This window comes from Pelophylax lessonae, assembly GCF_965119305.1.
Source record: "Pelophylax lessonae genome assembly, chromosome: 1".
Classification (NCBI taxonomy): domain Eukaryota; kingdom Metazoa; phylum Chordata; class Amphibia; order Anura; family Ranidae; genus Pelophylax; species Pelophylax lessonae.
In genome coordinates, this window is record NC_138768.1 from 242,657,112 (window position 1) to 242,680,569 (window position 23,458).

The window sequence follows — 23,458 nt, forward strand, 5'->3', positions numbered from 1 at the left end:
CTGGCAGTTACCTTTATTAAGCACCTGCTTACTGCTTGTCAAGTCAATACAAAATGTTACATTGAAGCTGAGTTTTTTCCTAACATGGTGATCAGACATTGACTTTTTCTCCACAACACTTGTTAAAAACTAATTCGAGAACGAGCTTGCTACCTCCATCTGAAATTTAAAATCTAAAGTTGAATTCTGTCTTTTTCTGTTGATGCCTAAATATCGTAGAACCTGTGATTTGCATATGTTTTATTCATCTATCTGCATTCTGACCTGTGTGATCTGTGGAGTATCACACAGAGTGAAAAACTAGGCAATCATAACTCATGAAATGTAATTAGGTGAATAAAAAATATCATCAGATTTGGAGATTAGCTTGCTCTTTAACTTCCATCTTTTACTTAATAGCATCCTCAGAACAGCATATTTTACTGCTTTTAGCCATTCAAAAGTCAGCTAAAACACAGAGGGGTTGATTTATTTAAGGCTATTAGGTTGTTTACTTTGCAAGGTATTTTTTACTTTACAAAGGCATTTTCCCTTAGCTTAGTGAATGGGGTAAAGCTTCAATGACTTCCATCGTCCAATCATACGCAAACAAAAATACTGTGATTCGATATTCTTTACAAAGTGAATTTACACATCATTCACTAAGCTAAGTGAAAATTCCCTTACAATCTAAAAAACCTATTTGCCTTTAGTAAATTAAGCCCAGAGCCTCAGTACTTCCCTTTTGTATAAAGGTATAATTCATTTGAATGTTCAGGTTTACTTCTGTAAGTTTGTTTGTTTCTCTGTGATGTAATCCATCTTTCCCTTTTTTTCACATTAGTTTTTTGTGTATCCTTTTTGCACTCCTTTTTTTTTTTTAAACTTTGTTGATTAGCATATGTCATTGTTACGCACAGTTAAGTACAGGATCAGTTCAGTTCTCATCTAAGAAGCAGTGCATTCTGGAATTTTTTTGTTTCCCTAAAGTTAGCTATTCATGCATGAATCCACAGGGTGTCCTCCCAGACTTTAGCTATAGCATAGGTAAAATGCAACAATCATTTTTATGTGACCCATGACCACACAGCATATGTTGTCATTTTTAAATGCATTTAAATAGTGCTGTTAGTTCCTGGTCTTAATGAGCTTACACTCCAAGATCCCTATCTCACATACATACTAGGGACAATTTATACAGGAGCCAATTAACCTACTAACATGTCTTTGGAGCGTCGGAGGAGACTTGAGTGCATGAAGGAAAACCCATGAAAACACAGTGGGGGATGTGCAAATACGATGCAAACAGTGTCCTGGCCAGGATTTAAACTCAGACAGTAATGGTAACCAATAAGCCACTGTGCTACCTTGTTTAAAATCTACCCAGCCCTGCACTTTATCCCTGATACATATGTGGCCCAATCAGTGCATTGAAAATCCACTATACAGTTTGTCAGCTTGTTGACAGGCCTTCTATTGATGTGAATGTAATTTGGGCCAGGCATGGACTGAAAGCTCTCTGGGAAGCTTAATTTTGGGTCATTATGCTATATTGCTATATCATAACAATTCTTGCGGAAGGGCCTCATAAGGATAAATGCATTACTCTTGACTATCAGACAACATTATCAAGGAAATTTGTAAGTTGCAGTGCATAGATCATTAACCTCAAGATCACAAACATTAAAGTATAGGCTACAATAGATATTCAAGTAGAAATTCACCTAAAAAGGGAAAGTTCTGCTGATCCTTCCTATTCCACTTGAGGGCAGCTTTTCTTTTTTTTAAGGAAGCGGGTACCAATTTCACCTAGGTGGTCCCAGTTCCTTCCCTGCCGTGAACCTCCTGGGACACGTCACAGGTCCCAGGAGAATGCTGGAGTTGCAAGGGTGAACTTGCACTTTAAAGATCCACTTTACTACTTTACTGTAGTCTAGTAACTTTCTGGGGATAACAGCCATGTTTATAGTATTCAGTATATGAATATGAATGCTTTATTTTTATGTTTTTTTTTTTTTAAATCTTGATATTTTGCTTACCCTTTACATGAAGGCCACGCTTATGGTTAAATAGGCGTATTTTAGAAATTATAACAGCTTGCAGGGAAAAATGCTGCCTCCAGCATCTGGAAGCACAATGTCCTCCAAGGCAGATGAACACATAAATCAAGACCAAAGCTTAAATAACATATCCTAATGTTCAATATAGTCCACAAGGTTTTATATGCTCTCACCAGATAAAATTACCCTTCGCACATATGGGTCAGAATAAAGCCTGGTGATGAGAACAACGATCTGCATGTGTCTTGTCTTTACTAAATCAACCTCCACTTCTCCTCAGATTATTTCTGCATCCAAAAAGGCAAGATAAACCAAAGGCAAAAACAAAAACAACACAAAAATATGGTATACAGGTGTATCCCAAAAAATGTGAATATCATCAAAAAGTTTGTTTATTTCAGTAATTCAATTCAAAAAGTGAAACTCAGATCCAACAATGAGAACAAAGACAAGCTAAAGGCCGCTATCAAAACAACCTGGGCTTCCATAACACCTCAGCAGTGCCACAGGCTGATTGCCTCCATGCCACACTTCATTGATGCAGTAATTCATGCAAAAGGACACTTGCCAAGTATGAAGTGCATATTATATTGGACATGGACTTACTTTTCAGTAAGCCAAAATTTCTGTATTAAAAAATATTTGGTCTTATGTAATATTCTAATGGTCTGAGATACTAAGTTTTGGGTTTTCACTAGCTGTAAGTCATATTCATCAAAATTAAAAGAAATGCCTGAAATATATCACTCTGTGTGTAACGCATCTATATAAAATATATAAGTTTCACTTTTTGAATTAAATTACTGAAATAAAATAACTTTTTGATGATACTCTAATTTTATGAGATGCACCTGTAGTACTTCCCAAAAAATCACAAAGCAATACTTAAATTGTTGCTAACCCCACAACAGTAAAATCAGTGTGTGTATGCAAAAAAGCATGCTTGTTATACTCACTGTGGAACCTAAGGAGTTAATCCTCTGCATTGTGTATAAAGGCTGTGTGATCCTGTCTCTCTGATCCTCCTCTTCTTTAACTGACTCAAATCCATCTCCGTATAGAACAGAGCACTAGGAGTCAGGCTGCACATGCTCAGGTTGGTGTGTATTGCTTGAGGGTTTTTTTTTTTCTTGGGAAAGTGCATGTGATCAGCACAGGACCAATCAACACTGTCCAGACAGAGGGTCAAGGGAGAATGAAAACTCCTCCTACAAGCTTTAAGCAGACACTGATACAAGTCACAAGACTGTTATATACTGATGATGAAAAAAAGGTATTTAGCAGTTTATATTTACTGAAACGATTGCATTTTCATGTTCTGTGTACTGTGGGAGACCAGATATAGTGAATGCAGGTCCTGGGTTTAGTAACACTTTAATTATCGTGCTCACATTTAATAATTCTGAGTGTGCTTTTTAAATCACCCAATGCTATTGGTACAGAAACCATTTCCTTGTATAATCTATCTTTCCAAACATAAAATTCCCAATGGAATGTTTTCTTCCCACTAGGCACTCATACTGATAAAATCCTCAGTGTCGTAGTACCAAAAAAACTAAAACAGAATTAAATAATAGTATAAATCCACAATATTTCTCCACAGATGCTCCCAGACAATATAAGTGGTAATACCATGTGAAAAGAATGTAAATAGGGCCATAGTGTAGTATTTAAGCAGTTAAAAGCATTTATTCCACATCATTTGGCGAAGCGCATCAGAAAGTGACGTCAGAAACACTGGAAGTACCATCTTGAATGTGGGCTGTGTATAGTTTCCTGTACATGTAAGCATATTGATGTGGAATAAACGCTTTCAACTGCTTAAATACTACATTATGGTCCTTCTTTAATTCATTTTACATGGTATTACCACTTATATTACCTGGGAGCATCTGTGGAGGAAAACGGTGGGTTATTTTGGATTTGAAAGCGCAGATATAGCCCCAGTATAAGTATCAGTATGAGCACCCGATGGGAAGAAAATCCTTGGGAATATATAATACATGCCCCAAAGGAAATTTTTTAATTTTTCAGGTAGATTATATAAGGTCTGCACCGATAGCATTGGGTGATTTAAAAAGCACACTCAGAATTATTAAATGTGAGCACAATAATAAGGTGTTGGCTTGTGATTTTCTGGGACGTACTATACCATGTTTTTTGTTGTTTTTGTTTTTGCCTTTGGTTTATCTTGCCATTTTGAATGCAACAATAATCGGAGAAGTGGAAGTCGATGAAGTAAAGACAGGAAACATGCGGATGGTTGCGCTCATCAAGTGGTAGTTTTATTTGTGGAGAGCATATAAACCTTGTGGACTATATTGAACAATAGGACATATTTTAAGCACTAGTCATGATTTATATATTTAAGACATATTCAGGGAAAAGAACTGACTAAAACAAATCGTAAAAAAAACTTTTAACAAAATCATGTTGAACTAGTAAGGGCCTATTACCAATTTACTTTTCTGAAGTAAAAAAAAAAATTAATTTAAAAAGTGAACCACAAAAACAGATTAGATAAAAGAAAACGTAGTGACTTTGCAATCTGCTGGGCAGGTACTCGGGTCAGAAAGCTCTGAAATTTGGTGAACTGTCAAGCAGTCAACACAACACTTTATCAACTCTCTTTGGTGGGAAATGTATTAATAATGTTTGTAACTATTCTTTCATTTTAAATCAAAGTTACTTAGTCACATGGGTTAAAATAATCACATGTCTATCAAGTTCAACCAAAAACATTATTTTACTTTACTGGGCTAGAATTTTTTTTCCAAAAATCCATGTTGATGGCTTTGACTTTTGACTTTGGCTTGATTAAAGAAAAGCAGCATTTCAATGAAGTTAAACAAAGCTAAATTGCCTGATTTCACTAGTGCTTTATAGAGTCCTCTGGTAAATGAGAGAAAACAACGTGATAATAAATAGTGGCAGCTATTGTAGTGAAACACTGAAAATCAATGTACTGAACATGATGATAAATGAGAATCAGAAGTGCTTTTACTGTCGTTAAAGCCTGTGAGCAGAATTGTAACACTAAGATGCATTCAACACATTGGGGTATGTGACTTTTATCAAACATTGTGACTTTGCTGTGAATGTGACTTTCACAAATTTTTCACAGCAGGTGAATCTTCTTGGTATACGTTTTTAAATGACAACTATTGATTTCCCTCCCCTGCAGTGAGTGGTGAATGTCACAGCCACAGCTTAACAAAAATGTATTTGGGACCCTAGAAACTGAATAAGCCCAAGATAGTTTCTGAGTGTATACAGGGCAGCATATGGTTTAAGTGAATCTCCATCTCAAACCTGAAAATCAGTTCCCTCAACTCCATAAAAAAATAATATGTAATATATTATATTATTTTTTCTTGATCCCTGTGACTCCAAATCTAAACCTATCCCATTACTATTTGTTTTTTATGGGAATGCAGGCTACACCTATTCCCCCTCCCAAATACTAACTAAACTATAATAACAACATCATACTGATGATAATTTTATTAATAATTAAACGTACAACTTTATTAAACGCAAATCCAAATTTGCTCAGTCATAAAGGACTCAAGCATAAATAGCATACATCATAACTACCAGTCCCCCCTTTTAATAAAAAGGGTGACACTGACAAACCACATACCATGCCTTGTGACAAGGGGAGCGGGGGGGAGCTCGCTTTGCCAACACAGACCCACTGGCAGCTGACTCAGAACTTTCCAGAATATTATGTGACCTTCACACCTAAGCCCTATTTTTCCTGCCTAGACCCTGTTTCAATATTTAAAGGTATAGTACAATTTATTCTTAGGTAAAATAGTTTTGTTTTGTTTTTTTTAATTAAGGGAGGGGCGACCCAAATTTGCCCTCTTTTTTTTCATGGGAATGCAGGCCACACCTATTACCTCTCCTGAATACTAACTTATAAATATAAAAATAATAAAAACAGATACAGTTTATGGCACAAATTTTATGGTGCACAATGTTTATTGGTGTAAATAAATATCAAAAATAACATCATCCAAATGTGCTCAGTCATAAAGGACTCAAGCATAAATCATAACTACCAGTCCCCACCAGCCGGACTTGACCACTCAAATCCTGTCCAATCCATTAATGTGGCCATCTCAATACTGATTTGTAATCCCAGGCTAAAGATATCTAACCCCAATTCAGATAGGTGGACACCATCTGATCTATATAAACCACTAAAACCTCCCTCCAAATCTAAATGTCTGTATGAAAAGCTGCCTATAAGAGGCATGATTTTTTTCCATCATTTTGTTTATTCTATGCCTAATTTTCTCCATATTTTTTTAATTTTGGGTTACATAACAACAAAAGTCTAGGAACTACTTCTGAAAACACAATTCTAGTATTCGAGGACATTAGTTTAAAGCTGTGTATATCCTGCTTCATTTTAAACATGAGATCCAAAGTGTTTTCTTCATGTACGTCATTCCCTACAAGGTGGACGATGAGAATGTCAGGATTTAGCCAAACGTCAAACAACATGGAAAATTTGAATGAACAAATTAGAACAATGAAGACTAGGAATACCTTTCCATAATTCTTAAGAATTCTCAGGATCCATAGACAAATTAGTTGTGTAGCAAGAAAGTGCAGCTCTTTTATAAGCCCAGTATATGAAAGAATGTCCCAGGATCCAAATATTTCTTCTATGACCTATAAATTAAATGGAGAGGTCAGGTCTAATGTAAATTTTAAAACATTGAGATTCCCATCTGCCCAACTTTTGTATGATAGCATCATCAAGACTCATTCTTGCAGCCTCAGTAGCCGCTCTGATTCTGAAAGAATGGGATGTGACCCTGAAGTGTTTTAGTCCCAACCTATTCATGTATCCTTTCAAAACAAAATTAAACTGATACCTCGTAAGAGGTGAACTATCAGCATGAAGAAGAAAGCAGCTACCACCAGATGGTCTAATGGCCAAGTATTTAACCAGAACTAAGGGGCAGATATTTTCGTCACGACATGTATGAAAATTAATCCACTTACCTTTACTGATCGTATCTGTTTTCAAAAAGGGGATAAACAATCTAATTCCTGTATCAAAAATATCAACATACTTAAACAATAGACCAGCAGGAAATGACTTATTACTTGGCAACAATTCGAAAACGCGCAGTGCGCCAAAGAAAGCTAGCACTAATGCCATATTAAATAATATAGATTCAAATCCAGAGAAACAAACTGCAGTAGTTAATATACAAATCCTCTTTAAAAAATCAATTGAAATAGACCTCCTGGTATCAGCGGTATAATGACTCTTTCTGTAGCATTTAAGAGCCTGTTGTATTGAGAAAAAGATGTACAATGAGGCAAACCTTGTATTTTTTAGACAGAATGAATCTCCTGCTAGAATTTTGACAATATGGCCACAAGACAACTCCATATGCATTAGGGGCACAGAGAAGTATTGTATGTTTTGAAGGAGAATTAAAGTGGAAATTAGGATCTCTAGAGAATTATATCCATCTGTTCCATGCAGCAGAATATTCTGCCCATGTACTGTTGGCAACTGACTTTATATTATAGTCTGTGATGATTTCTAAATGAATTCCCAAAGGTACTCCGTACATGCTAAACCTTTCAAGTCGGCGTTGGGTAGTAATTGGCGAAATCTGGATATCTGAAATCAAGATAAAGCATCCGCAGTTCGATTATCCTTCCCAGACAGATCTTTAGCTTTTAATCAAATGTTTAAATGCAAACATAGAAATACCAAAAAGTAATTTAACTACTAATAACAATTTGGATGATAAACAATTTCCTGCACACATAACTCCTTTATTATCTGTTTTTATTAGATTTCTTTTGTTGGCAAATTGTTTGCCCCAAATATCTAATGCAACTACCAAAGAAATAATTCCAATAGAATGTTCTTCGTAGCTTTCATATTTACCCATATAATAGACCATTTACCACAGCACCAATGCGCTTTCCATACCTCGAGAAACCGCAAGACCCATTCTGCATCTGAGAATAGCTCAAAATCTGCAAATATGAAGTTATCTTGAAAAAACGACCGTTATAGCTGTCAAAATTTTTTAGCCAAACTAACAAATCTTCCTTTAACTCAGAAGTTAGTCTGACATGAGCAAATGGGGATTTAAAACCTAAATTGGCCAGATATAGATGGCGTGCAAAAACCCTTCAAACTAGCAATATCAGAGATGCAAATGCTAACAATGACTGTAATTCTTTAAGCAGAAATGTTTTCCTCCTCAGAAACCCAGATATCATGAATTTCAATCTTGCTAAAAAATTTTGGAGCAAGAAAAAACAAAGAGCCTGGAGGGCTTATGAATAGGAAGTAATCCAAGTGCAAGATGCCTTCATATCTTGACTCAAATTTTATTACCCATTCTAGAAAGGTGGCAATTTTTTTTAAATAGGCACAAGATATGGAGCAGCCCATGGAAAGGCACATTTTATAGTAAAACTCTCCCTCAAAATGAATACCCAACGAGTTATGAGCAAATGGAGCAATAGGCAATAGATGGAAAGCAGCTTTGATATCCACCTTAGCAAAACTGCTTTACCAAATTTCCTGATTTTAAAAACTGCCTCTTTAAATGTACAATAGGACACTGAAGCTATTAGTTTATCAATTTTATCCACCTCCACTTAGTGGAGACATTCAAAAGTTAATAAAAGGTGGACTTTTAAAGAACTGGCCATCCATCATTCGTTTATCTCCTTATTTAATTTTTCTTTGACAATATGTGGGAATAGTTTACAGAATTTAGTTTTTTAACATTTGTACATCCATTCCCACTAAATATAGGTAAGGAAAGCCCTGAGAAGACCCATCAATTAAAAACTTGGCTTTCTCCTGGTCTGGATACATTTTCAGTCATTGAAGCATGCTTGCCAATATCACTGGTGTGCGTTCTTTTTGTGGCATTAAACCTTTGTCCTTGAAAAGTATTCCTTTTAAAGCACTTAAGTTATGGGTGTGTTCCTAAATAGTTGGAACATTCATGCCTATATTTACATGCACTACCCCATTTACATTGTTTTTCATTAGAGATGAAGGATGGAGGATGTGGCTTTGAAAATGCAGGTTTTTGTGGTAATGTTAAATTAAGCCAAATACCCACATCCTTCATCCCCACTTCAACGAAGGATAAATTGACAATTTTTGTCTAAAGGATTTGTTGTAGTTGTACCACCCTAATCCACCAAAATTCTTGTATGCCTCCAATACATGTTCTAGGTGTTGGAAATGGCCACAGCAAAATTCTGGATGCCTTTTACCTAGAACACTCGAGTAGATTGCGAAAGACTGAAGCTAGTTGTAGAATGATCTCGCCACTGGCCTAAGTCTATCATCCTCAGACTTCTCCTCAGATTTTTTATCAGATTTTACTGTAAATTCTTTGGATGATGGGAGTATTGACAATATATTGATAAACTCTCCTTTCCAAATCTTTTCCTTTGTCTGATTAGAAAGATGATAGCCAAGTGGCAAGATCTTGTGCAGTAGTGATTATTTCATACACGTTTCAGGAACAGATAAATTATGCAAAGTAATATTAGAGGCACCAGGAATGTTCACAACAGAATCCAGACAATTAGAACTGAAAGCTTAATTACAGTTACTACAATTTTCAACTAAATTTACATTAGTTGCATTGCTAGACCATACTGATACATATTTAGGAGTAAAATTAGCATTTGTGTTCATATAGAGGATAATTTTGAAATTGACTCCATAATGGTATCCAGTAAGCTGTATAACTCACCATGTCCACTACCTGGCACTGACATTTGTCAAGAAGCAGCCCTGTTACCTTGGCTGGCCACTGATTGTATTGCTGCCCAGGTTCCATTGATGGGCTGAGCTCTTGAACTACTTGCCTGTATTTGTAGTTCCTGTTGCCCAGCAACCACTCCTGTCCTCTGATTTGCTCTTTTCGAGTGGCCCGCCCTCTTCCTCTTCTGGGCAGCGACAGGGATAGAACCCTTCGCTTCTTGTGATTCCTGTGGCTGGCTCTTCTGTTCCCAGTAGCTGAAGCCACCTCCTCCGGTGGTTTTGTCCTCGCCTCCTCTTGACATGGCAATGGGTCGGTGGAGTCGGCAGCCCCTGCTCGTTCTGTCGGTGCTGCTGTGGGCTCCGGAGTGGAAGTCTTCCTCTCTCCAAGCAGCGGCTCGGTGAGTCCATGGCTCCTTCTGCCTCTTCCTCCATTCATTGTCCCCACTGCAATTATTCTTCTTCTGCAATCTCATGGCACCTCTGGAGCCAATCTTCTCTGTCACTGCTTCCCGCCCACTCGAGAACTTGGCACTTTGGGGACTTCGAGGTCATGACAGCGGCGACAAACTCCCAGTATGATAGCTCGCCGTGGTGACACAGACTGAATGGCAGCTGACCCATAGCGGGGCTCCTCTATATAATGAGCCCTGCTTTCCAGAACTTTTCATAATATCACGTGACCTTCCCGAATATTTCACCTGATACTTTTCTTTCCCATCTAAGCCCTATTTTTTCTGCCTAGGCCCTGTTTAAATATTTAAAGGTTCAGTGCCTTTTATTTTGAGGTATAAAATTGAGGGAGGGGCAAACTCCTTGCCCATGCTGTTGGGCCCAATTTTTTTGCTTTTTTATTCTTTGCGTGTATCACACATAGTATACAAACTACCTATTAGTTATTTCATTGCCTAGTCTGACAATATATCTGAAGTGTATTTATAGCAATAATTATTTTTCTATTTTTTAAAGGGAGTAGGGAAAAGTTAAAACTTCTATTGGGCTATTTGCTTGTCGTCTAGGGTCTACTGAAAAGATTAGCCTTCACTTCCTGGTCAGTAGACGCAACAATAAATAAGAGAAAATCTCACCAAACTGAGGGGGAAGCCCATCCTTGTTACCATAACACTTGTTGCCATTGACTTACACTCACTGTTATGGTGGCAATTTGAACATTTTTTTATTTCCCTTTGCATGCCATTCCTGGTAACAGTAGTCACACAGACAAATAAAGGGGTTGATCACCCCAGCAGGGACACAGACAGTAACAAAAACTTAGCAGAAGGTCTAAACCATTCCCAACTAAACCAAAGCTAAACATTGAAAGTAAATAAACCCCTGACATACACTTCTAACCCAAATGATGTCTCAGTAAAATATACACTGCTCAAAAAAATTAAAGGAACACTTTGAAAACACATCAGATCTTGATGGGGAAAAATATCATGCTGGATATCTATACTGATATGGACTGGGCAATGTATTAGGAATGAAAGGATACCACATTGTTTGATGGAAATGAAAATGATCAACCTACAGAGGGCTGAATTCAAAGACACCCCGAAAATCAAAGTGAAAAAATGATGCAGCAGGCTAGTCCATTTTGCTGAAATATCATTACAGCAGCTCAAAATGGTACTGTGTAGTTTGTATGGCCCCCACGTGCTTGTATGCATGCCTGACAGTGCTCCTAATGTGACAATGGATGGTGTCCTGAAGTATTTTCTCCCAGATCTGGGCCAGGGCATCACTTAGCTCCTGAACAGACTGATGTGCAACCTGGCAGCATTGGATGGACTGAAACATAATGTTCCAGAGGTGTTCTATTGGATTTAGGTCAGGTGAGCGTGGGGGCTATTCAATGGTATCAATTCCTTCCTCCTCCAGAAACTGGCTGCATACTCTCGCCACATGAGGCCGGGCATTGTTATGCATTAGGAGGAATTCAGGACCCACTGCACCAGCATAGGGTCTGACAATGGGTCCAAGTATTTCATCCTGATACCTAATGGCAGTCAGGGTGCCATTGTCTAGCCTGTAGAGGTCTGTGCGTTCCTCCATGGATATGCCTTCCAAGACCATCACTGACACACCACCAAACCAGCCATGCTGAACAATGTTACAGGCAGCATAATGTTTTCCACAGCTTCTCCAGACCCTTTCACATCTGTCACATGTGCTCAGGGTGAACCTGCTTTTATCTGTAAAAGGAACAGGGTGCCAGTGGTGGACCTGCCAAAATCTGGTGTTCAATGGTAAATGCCAGTCAAGCTCTACGGTGCCAGGCAGTGAGCACGGGGCCCAACAGAGGACGTCAGGCCCTCAGGCCACCCTCATGAAGTCTGTTTCTGATTGTATTGTCCGAGACATTCACAACTGTGGCCTGTTGGAGGTCATTTTGTAGCGCCCTGGCAGTGCTCATCCTGTTCCTCCTTGCACAAAGGAGCAGATACTGGTCCTGCTAATGGGTTAAGGACCTTCTACAGCCCCGTCCAGCCCTCCTAGAGTAACTGCCTGTCTCCCGGAATCCCCGCCATGCTCTTCAGACTGTGCTGGAGGAGTTAGACTGCCTGTGCAGCCTCTATAGGGTGCAGGTATCGCCTCATGCTACCAGTAGTGACACTGACCCTAGCCAAATGCAAAACTAGTGAAAAACAGTCAGAAAAGATGAGTAGAGAAGAAAATGACAGTGGCCTTCACCTGTAAAACCATTCTTGTTTTGGAGTTTGTCCCATCTAGTGCACCTGTTGTTTATTTAATTAACACCAAAGCAGGTGAAACTGATTAATAACCCCCTCTGCTACTTAACTGACCAGATCAATATCCCAGGAGTTTAATTGACTTGATGCTATACGCTGATTAAAAAGTGTTCCTTTAATTTTTTTTTAGCAGTGTATGTAAACACATTTTGGGTGCAGCAAAATGCTAAGTGCTTAAAGTTCTACTGTTGGTTTGTTTACTGAATCATCTCCAGCTCTCCTAAATCAGCCTGTCCCCCCAAAAATCATCTGTAGGTGAGGACTGCTACAATCTATGTGAGATAAACAGGCTGGCCACATGCCCCCTGATGAGTCAGAGCTACAGCTCTCCAACCAGTAGGGAGCATAAGCATAATGCTGATTGTTTAGCTCTGTCTCGACAGGGGGTGTTTTGGACCACTGCAGAGAGACTTCTGAGTATACTGTCCCTAATCTGCAGACAAATTGTAGAGGACAAGCTGATATAGGTAAGTTAAAACTGCTTTAGTAAAGAAACCAATGGTAAGACTTTAGGTACCCACCATTTTTCTAAATCATAAATGTATTAATATCATTTTAATAAGTCTTTAATTGTGTTTTACATACACAAATAAACGTAGGGTAATTTATACCTCAATTCACATGTTATGTTGCAGAATGTATTATTTAAAAGATAATATGTACATTTAGTATGGATTTATCAATATTTTTCAGTATTCACTATTGAATACTTTTTCAAGCTTGAATTAGCTGATAAATTGCACAGTCAATTATTTTACCAAAAATCAATTATACTGATCACTTTTACATGGCAGCAGAAAATATTCATCAAAATACAATTTGCATTGGAGATTCCATTAAACAAGAGAATTCATAAAATACAGCTGTCAATAGCACATGATTTATATGTGCTGTATTTTAAGGTTGCAAGCTAAAAAAAAAGAAAAGAGAGAGAAGAGTATAGTTGCTAGTGAATTCTACTTTGTTTATATCCATATCAAATTAATCATCACTCAATTTACTGAGTGAAGATTCTCAACCCCTCCACATGTTCACATAATTGTTCCCTAAATAAAGTAGTGGTTAAAGGGTCAGGTCACCTTTTCACATGAAAAGTAGAACTAACTCACAGCACACTCTGATATCTCTGGTTCCTGATGCACTTACCGCTTTGGAAGATTATATTCTGCTACACATGCCTTCTGGTGTAGCTGTCTGGGTATTTGAAAAATGCAGTACATAGCCCAAAGGTTGTGTAGTATCATAATGCTCCCAATAGAAAGTGAGCATTGGTCGGCACTGCCACATGACCAATGAGAATCTCTCTGAGCTTCCTTTGTTGCAGGATGTCCTCCCAAATGAAAGATGGGTGCTGTGTTCAAATGCACGGACTGCTACATCAACTAGCTTGGCCAGTGAAACATAATCAACCAAGGAAGTAAGTGAAATGGGGACCTAGGGTGTGGGGTAGGTGTAATAAGTTAGTTCACTGTTTCATGTGTAAAAGGGTGAGAATAGATGGCTATATATAACACGGAAATGCAACTGTATGCTATGACACACAGGGGTTTATTTACTAAAGCTGAAGAGTGCAAAATCAGGCTAATTTCTGCATAGAAACCAATCAGCTTCCAACCTCAGCATGTTCAATTAGGCTTTCACAATGAAACCTAGAAGCTGATTGGCTTCTATGTAGAAGTGAACCTGATTTTGCACTCTCCAGCTTTAGTAAATAAACTCCTCAGAGTCTTGTAATTACAAATTTGTGTATACTTGCCAAAAGTCCATAGACGTTTCATATATGCCTTCTATTCCAATGTATCATTACTTTCTCCAGACACAGAGGTGTGGAAGACCCTGACACACCTTAGTGTTGACATATTTTCAATCCATGCACAGGCAATAGAAGACCTTCTTTTTCAGGATTATGAACCTGTATAGTTGTACTGCTCTACCCGTGGGTGTTAGTATTTTTGGTACGGGGAACCTTTGATAATTTAAAATAAAGGAAAATACATGGGTAAAGCTCAAGTCTAGAGCTGACTGATTACAGGAATACCTACACATATTCAGTCATTTCATAAATGTGAGCCACAGTTAAATGTATCAATTGTTTTTTTGTGTTTCTGTTTTATATATTTGCTTAGGATATGTATTCTTTCTCTTATAGGAAGCAGTGGTCAGCGTTTGGATACAGTTTAGTGATGGAGTTGTAACTCCTCTTGATATCTACGATTCCAAAGACTTTTCCATATTTGCTACATCTCTTGATGAATCCATTGTTTCCACTCAACAAAGTAGTTTAATAAAATTGCCCATAGTGATAGCAGAAGGGGAAGGACAAGGGGCTCTGGTAAAGGTTGACTTCATGATTTCAGAATCTTGCCAAAAATCTAAAAGAAAAAGTGTTCTTGCGGTAGGAAATGGATACATCAAGGTCAAGTTTGGTCAAAATGATGCAATTTCTCCTGGTGGGAGTGAGTATGATGAGGAGGAAATTGAAAATCACACCAGTGACCGCAGACAGAAAACTACAGACCAAGACCGTTATGGTAGTGATGGGAGGTACGATGGCTCTGTTCTAGAACGTGATAAAAGTGCCATACGAAAAGGAAGTACTACTGCTAGATCAGTGTTAAACAATAGGATGTATGGGAACAGATTTTCTGAAGATAGTCCTCTGCAAAACATCCCAATAGATTTTACCAATTTTCCTGCCCAAGTAGACTTACCGAAAAGCAATGGAGAAGCAGAAGACAATGACCTCATGCAAGCACACAGAGGCTTGAGTGATCTAGAGATTGGAATGTACGCATTACTTGGGGTTTTCTGTCTTGCCATCCTCGTCTTCCTAATTAACTGTGCCACATTTGCCCTGAAATATCGTCACAAGCAAATGCCGGTGGAAGGACAAGCAAACCTGACTCATTCCCATGACTGGGTATGGCTAGGTAATGAAACAGAATTACTAGAAAGCACACCAGATGTATCCCCACAGCAAGATGAACACACCACCATCATAGACCGAGGGATTACCCTAGAAGAAAGTCATCATCTTTTCAATGGTAATACTCAGAAAAATGTGCAGAGCCACTCACATCGACCAGGAGAAGAAACAGAAAAAACTGTAAAAAACAAGAAAAATGATCCCTTGCATTCCCCAACTTCAAAGAGAAAGCGAGTAAAATTTACTACCTTCACCACAATCCCCGCTGATGACAGTTGTCCAACAGTCAAGTCATTATTGACAGCCAACGAAGATGATATTAAATGGGTGTGCCAAGATATGGACTTGGGAGAATCCAAGGACCTCAGAAACTATATGCAGAAGTTTAAAGATAAAATATAAATAGCTAGTTGAGAAGATGTTCTGCAAATATCAATGCCTTCAAGTTTTTTTTTATGATTTATTGTGATTATGAAGGACTACTGGGTTCTCCAACCACATGTGTTCTTTAACACATAGATGCCAAAATGTGCATAGTTTTCTAAGACAGAGCAAATACTAAGTTAAAGAAAATCAGATGGATGTATAGACTGGAAGGGAATGAGTCAGCAGATGAATGTTACTATGAAATTCACAAGATAATAAAGTTTAAAAAAATCATGCATACAGTGGAGGTACCAAAAACAATTTATAAAAAAATACAAAAACTGAAAAAAAATATTTTATATTTCTAAGAAATGTAACTAAAGGACAACATGTAAAACAATATTTTCACAAACCTAGAAAGCATTCCTTGCCCCATTTCTGTAAATATGTACAATAAATGGGGGAGGGAGACTATGTCAGTAAATGTTTTTTGCGTTATCCGAATTCTTGCAAGGGCCAACATGGAAGGTTATTTATGATGGTCCATATATACTGCTCGTTGAAAGTATTTATCCATGTCTTCCCCCATAAAGCATTAATCCCAGTGGAGTCAGTTAATACAGAACTGTATTGCATAAAGAAAAAAGCATAGACAGTATGACCTTGTAACTGATAGCAACCAATACAAATGCAGTAATTAAATGGAAATTTTTTGTGTAAAATCTGGTTGGCTGCTTTGGGTTGCTCTGGTTTGCATTTTTTTTTTTAATTGAACAAAGCAGCATTTGAACAATTTGCAGGCTAAAACCTTATTTAACTGTACAATCCTCTGACCTACCAGTAATGCACAATGACCTAAGGGTACAAGAATATTATTAGGGCATTTTTTCTTGTTAGTGGATGCTGGTAATGTGAATATAATGAGTTAATTCATACATGTTATAGGTGAGGTAGTGATGGCGTGTAAACCTATAGTAACCAATGAAATTCCAGCTCAGTTTAGGGTAATGAGAACAATGGCAGATTATTGCAATGGGTTTCTGCATGTTACACATGTTTTAATAAACAATGGCCTACAGCATAGCATGTCCACAGAAATGAATGATGCCTACCAGAGAAGGCATCTCAATGAATGCTTATGCACTTAATGGTAGAGTATTTAAACTCAAGAATGACATGGCAGCTAATCTGTGTCAAGGGTTTTGGCCTACTGGTGCTACAATGTCAATGCATCTTTAACCCACGTATTTGAGAATGTTTTCAGGGATAAAGCTGATCAGGCACTTTAACTTTAAATACAATGACCCACAAATATATCTATTACTTATTCTGTGATTTAAAATGGAGATGGTATTTTGCATTCATATCTTGGCAATATAATAATGGTACATTACCACAGCACAAACTGCAAACTCAGGATATGACATAACAGTTTGCAGTCTCCCTGTTCACTCGTTTTATTGTTCACAGAAGACTTCAGCACCTGGTGGAAGCCAAGACACGCTTGGATCCATAATTCCAAAAGAGCTGAAGAGTCACATGTCATCTAATCTGCAAGATATTAAAAGAAAGTAGAGTTAATTTACTAAAGGAGAAGAGAATGTTTATTTATCAAACTAAATGCTTATATTAGCTTTGTAAATATGGTGAATCTTTGTTCTTTTCGAATACCCAGTAAGGAAAAAAAAAAAAGATTTTAGCTTGCACATGATTTAAAGGGTATCTATGGGCAAAATTTTAAATTCTATATTCATTACCACTTCGCACTGCAATTATGTCCAGCCTAATTATTTTAATCTGAATTATCTTGAAGTTTAAAGGCATACTTTTTGAGGAATTCCACACATTTACTTTCTTGAATTCTGTAACTCGTTGTCACTATGCCCTGTGAGTAGACACTACTGTGTCACACATTTCACAGAGCCTGCCTTCAGAGGTGCTAGGAGGAGTTGTTTTAGGAGTCAACATAGGAATCACTGCTTGCAGGCAACAAGTTAACATGGGATATGTAGTCCTTAGAAATTTAGGTTAAACCAAAGGAATGATCAGAGGAGAAGCCACAAAGCATGCAAGGAATTCAAGAATCTGTGGAAAGAGATGGTCAGCAGACAGGCAGCACTCACAATATAAAAGGATAATTTTCAAGTAAGCTTATAATAGATTGTCAAAAATAACTATCATTTGTCCAAAATAAAGGTGTGTGCCTATAGGTCTTCTTTCAGGCCAACCTCATGTTTTTTTTTGTTTTTTTTTTTTACAGGCATCATGCCCAAAATATTACAGACATACAACTCTTTCACAGACACATTATCAAGTTTACTGTATAATTATTATCATTTCGTTTTTTACAATAGCAGCAGTAGTAACACTGTGCTGATGTTTCGAGGCACCTTCTAGTCTACAATACAAGTCCAACATCATCCCCTTCCCATTACTCTTCTTCACTGACCAACGCTACTCTGTTCCCTGAAAGAAAATTAGACCTCTTTTGTAAAGTAACATAATTTTCTCCATTTTATATATAATTACTAGTTTACTAGAAAGAAAAAATGCCTACCATCAGACCTCCACAGACTTCACAAAACGTTTTTTATATGCTGGTTTTACATGAAATTTGTTGGCCTAATTTTCTTAAATCAATTGTATATACCCTATTTAGTAATAATCATCACAGGGCATCTGTCTGCTCTGTACAGGATTTCTTAGTACACTAAATAATATATATATATATATATATATATATATATATATATATATATATATGTGTGTGTGTGTGTGTGTATATATATATATATATATGTAGATTTGCAATATGCAATATTTCAAATTGATATTTTGCATTATGGCAGCCAGCAGAGCTCTAGTACACATTTCGTGTTTATCATTGTATCTTTTATTAAAAAAAAGTTTTTTTTTTTTTTTTCTTGCATAGTTCAATGAGGTAAATTTTAACAAAGATATAGAGACTAGGGTTGAGCGAACACCTAGATGTCCGTGTTCGACGGGTTCGGCCGAACTTTAAAAAAAAGTCCGGGTCCGTGTCCCGGACTTTTACCGAACTTTTCCCGGACACCGAACCCCATTGAAGTCAATGGGGACCCGAACTTTAAGGCACTAAAATGGCTCTAAAACACCAAAGGAAAGGGCTAGAGTGCTGCAAATGGCAGCAAAACGTAATTAAGAGCATGGCAAGTGCTCTGCAAACAAATGTGGATAGGGAAATAACTTAAAACAACAAAAACAGAAAAATAAAACAATGTTCTTCTTCATCTCTGAAGGACGAGGCCCATATGGAGTAGGAGGGAGGTTAAGGTGGTGGTGGATGTGGCGGTGACATAGGCGTGCGCACAGGGTGTGCTGGGTGTGCCTGGGCACACCCTAATCACCTAGGGCACATAGCATTGCCAGTGAGGAGATGGGAAAGATCTCCCTGGGACCTGCTCTGCTCTATTTCTCCTTGCCTACAGGTACATGGCCCCAATACATTACTCTCCCTGCTGGCAAACACATGCATGTGTATTTCAACTTTGGGGTGCACACCTTAATGCAATAGGCTGCGCACACCTATGGGCGGTGTAGGTGGAAGCGGCGGTGGAGGAGGACCAGGGCCGGATTAACAGCATCATGGGCTTGGTGCTGAGGATTTTGAAGGGCCTTAGGGCCGTGCCTTGCCATGCACCCAGAGGAGGAAGGGTGCAGCCATGCATGCCTAATTCAACATGGGATGCTGTCTCTGAAGCCCATAAACACATCCATGCATCGCCAACTGTCCCTCCTTGTCCGGCCTTCACGCTGTGTGGGGAGGTTCTGAGGGTGCTGCCTGGGGAAGCGAGCATAGAAGCCAGACTTCTGTGTTTACAAGTGACAGAAGAGCGGTAACAGTGAATATGGCCAACCCGGGGCCTATATAAAAGGTAGGGGCCTGGAGCTGCAGCTCCAATAGCCCCTACATTAATCTGGCCCTGAGGAGGAGGACGAGGTAGCCAACACTGCTTCTTTTCACAAATTTTAAATGAGGGTACACCCCAAAAGAGTGAGAAAGAGCAAAAATGGAACAATGGGTGGGTAAGGTCGGTATCCATTGCTATTCTGCATAAGGTACGGAAAAGTCCCGTGGGATCCATGCCTGGTTCATTTTAATGAACGTGAGCTTGTCCACATTGTCTCTGGACAGGCGGCTGCGCTTGTCTGTTATAACGCCCCCAGCCGTGCTAAATACCCGTTCAGATAATACACTGGCTGCAGGGCACGCCAGCACCTCCAAGGCGTAAAGGGCAAGCTCAGGCCATGTGCCCAATTTGGAGACCCAGAAGTTGAAGGGGGCAGACCCGTCATTCACTACATGTAGGCGTGTGCACACATACTGCTCCACCATGTTGGTAAAATGCTGCCTCCTGCTAAGACGTTCCATCTGAGCTGCTGGTGCTGCTGTTTGTTGTGGCGTGCTGACAAAGCTTTTCCACATTTCGGCCATGCTAACCCTGCCTTCTGAGGTGCTGGCGGTGCCCTGGTTGCGTTGGCGACCTCCTCCTCCTCCTCCTCTGCCTTGTGCTTCCACTGTGGCCCCGCTGTCAGATGGGAATGCCAGCAGCATGGCGTCTACCAGCGTGCGCTTGTACTCGCGCATCTTGCGATCGCGCTCCAGTGAGTGAATTAAGGACGGTACATTGTCCTTGTAACGGGGATCCAGCAGCGTGGCCACCCAGTAATCAGCACAAGTTAGAATGTGGGCAACTCGGCGGTCGTTGTGGAGACACTGCAGCATGTAATCGCTCATGTGTGCCAGGCTGCCCAGAGGCAACGAAAGGCTGTCCTCTGTGGGAGGTGTATGGTCCGTGTCCTCTGTATCCCCCCAGCCACGCACCAGTGATGGCCATGAGCTGGCCTGGGTGCCACCCTGCTGTGAACATGGTTCCATCTCCTCCTCCAGCTCCTCCTCCTCCTCATCCTCCTCATCCTCCAGAACTGTGCCCCTGCTGGACAATTGCGTCCCTGGCGTTTGCGTGTGCAGGAACCCACCCTCGGAGCCCCTTGCGAATGACTGCCCTGAAAGCCTTGGAAATGTTACCTCTTCATCCTCCTCCTCCTCCTCATCCTGTGCCACATCCTCTTCCATCATCGCCCGAATTGTTTTTTCAAGGAGGCATAGAAGTGGGATAGTTAAGCTGAGAACGGCGTCATTGCCACTGGCCATGTTGGTGGAGTACTCAAAACAGCGCAACAAGGCACACAGGTCTCGCATGGAGGCCCAGTTAAATTAAATAGCGGAATAGAAAATATGATCCAAAAAAAGTGTATGTATATCACACGTACACAACCACACTAGGCCCCAATTACTATTGTTTGTACCCCTAAAAGGCTAGATGAGGAGTAGGGGGAGTATGGAACAGGCAGCACCCTCAAACCTTCAGAAGTATGAGATGAACCCCAACAACTTGGAAAGGTGGATCTCTCTCACACGTACCGACACAGACTATCCCGCAATTCAATTGATCCTCAAAGGTTTTTATTGAATAGCGGAATAGGAAATATGATCAAAAAAAGTGTATGTATCTCGCACGTACACAACCACACTAGGCCCCAATTACTATTGTTTGTACCCCTAAAAGGCTAGATGAGGAGTAGGGGGGGTATGGAACAGGCAGCACCCTCAAACCTTCAGAAGTATGAGATGAACCCCAACAACTTGGAAAGGTGGATCTCTCTCACACGTACCGACACAGACTATCCCGCAATTCAATTGATCCTCAAAGGTTTTTATTGAATAGCGGAATAGGAAATATGATCAAAAAAAGTGTATGTATCTCGCACGTACACAACCACACTAGGCCCCAATTACTATTGTTTGTACCCCTAAAAGGCTAGATGAGGAGTAGGGGGGGTATGGAACAGGCAGCACCCTCAAACCTTCAGAAGTATGAGATGAACCCCAACAACTTGGAAAGGTGGATCTCTCTCACACGTACCGACACAGACTATCCCGCAATTCAATTGATCCTCAAAGGTTTTTATTGAATAGCGGAATAGGAAATATGATCAAAAAAAGTGTATGTATCTCGCACGTACACAACCACACTAGGCCCCAATTACTATTGTTTGTACCCCTAAAAGGCTAGATGAGGAGTAGGGGGGGTATGGAACAGGCAGCACCCTCAAACCTTCAGAAGTATGAGATGAACCCCAACAACTTGGAAAGGTGGATCTCTCTCACACGTACCGACACAGACTATCCCGCAATTCAATTGATCCTCAAAGGTTTTTATTGAATAGCGGAATAGGAAATATGATCAAAAAAAGTGTATGTATCTCGCACGTACACAACCACACTAGGCCCCAATTACTATTGTTTGTACCCCTAAAAGGCTAGATGAGGAGTAGGGGGGGTATGGAACAGGCAGCACCCTCAAACCTTCAGAAGTATGAGATGAACCCCAACAACTTGGAAAGGTGGATCTCTCTCACACGTACCGACACAGACTATCCCGCAATTCAATTGATCCTCAAAGGTTTTTATTGAATAGCGGAATAGGAAATATGATCAAAAAAAGTGTATGTATCTCGCACGTACACAACCACACTAGGCCCCAATTACTATTGTTTGTACCCCTAAAAGGCTAGATGAGGAGTAGGGGGGGTATGGAACAGGCAGCACCCTCTAACCTTCAGAAGTATGAGATGAACCCCAACAACTTGGAAAGGTGGATCTCTCTCACACGTACCGACACAGACTATCCCGCAATTCAATTGATCCTCAAAGGTTTTTATTGAATAGCGGAATAGGAAATATGATCAAAAAAAGTGTATGTATCTCGCACGTACACAACCACACTAGGCCCCAATTACTATTGTTTGTACCCCTAAAAGGCTAGATGAGGAGTAGGGGGGGTATGGAACAGGCAGCACCCTCAAACCTTCAGAAGTATGAGATGAACCCCAACAACTTGGAAAGGTGGATCTCTCTCACACGTACCGACACAGACTATCCCGCAATTCAATTGATCCTCAAAGGTTTTTATTGAATAGCGGAATAGGAAATATGATCAAAAAAAGTGTATGTATCTCGCACGTACACAACCACACTAGGCCCCAATTACTATTGTTTGTACCCCTAAAAGGCTAGATGAGGAGTAGGGGGGGTATGGAACAGGCAGCACCCTCAAACCTTCAGAAGTATGAGATGAACCCCAACAACTTGGAAAGGTGGATCTCTCTCACACGTACCGACACAGACTATCCCGCAATTCAATTGATCCTCAAAGGTTTTTATTGAATAGCGGAATAGGAAATATGATCAAAAAAAGTGTATGTATCTCGCACGTACACAACCACACTAGGCCCCAATTACTATTGTTTGTACCCCTAAAAGGCTAGATGAGGAGTAGGGGGGGTATGGAACAGGCAGCACCCTCAAACCTTCAGAAGTATGAGATGAACCCCAACAACTTGGAAAGGTGGATCTCTCTCACACGTACCAACACAGACTATCCCCCAATTTAACTGATCCCCAGAGGTTTTTGATTAAATAGCGGAATAGAAAATATGATCCCAAAAAAGTGTATGTATATCACACGTACACAACCACACTAGG

The 23,458-nt window shown here is 39.5% G+C and overlaps 1 protein-coding gene across 1 annotated transcript in view; it reads left to right on the forward strand.

Annotated features, from left to right (window-relative positions):
• TMEM132C (transmembrane protein 132C) overlaps positions 1-17,508 on the forward strand; it is an 843,198-nt gene extending 825,690 nt beyond the window's left edge. The window contains exon 9 of the mRNA XM_082244139.1: positions 14,728-17,508. Within this exon, the coding sequence (XP_082100265.1) occupies positions 14,728-15,906 (1,179 nt within the window). The 3' untranslated portion in view covers positions 15,907-17,508. The remainder of the gene's footprint in view (positions 1-14,727) is intronic.
• The last annotated feature ends 5,950 nt before the right edge of the window (positions 17,509-23,458 follow it).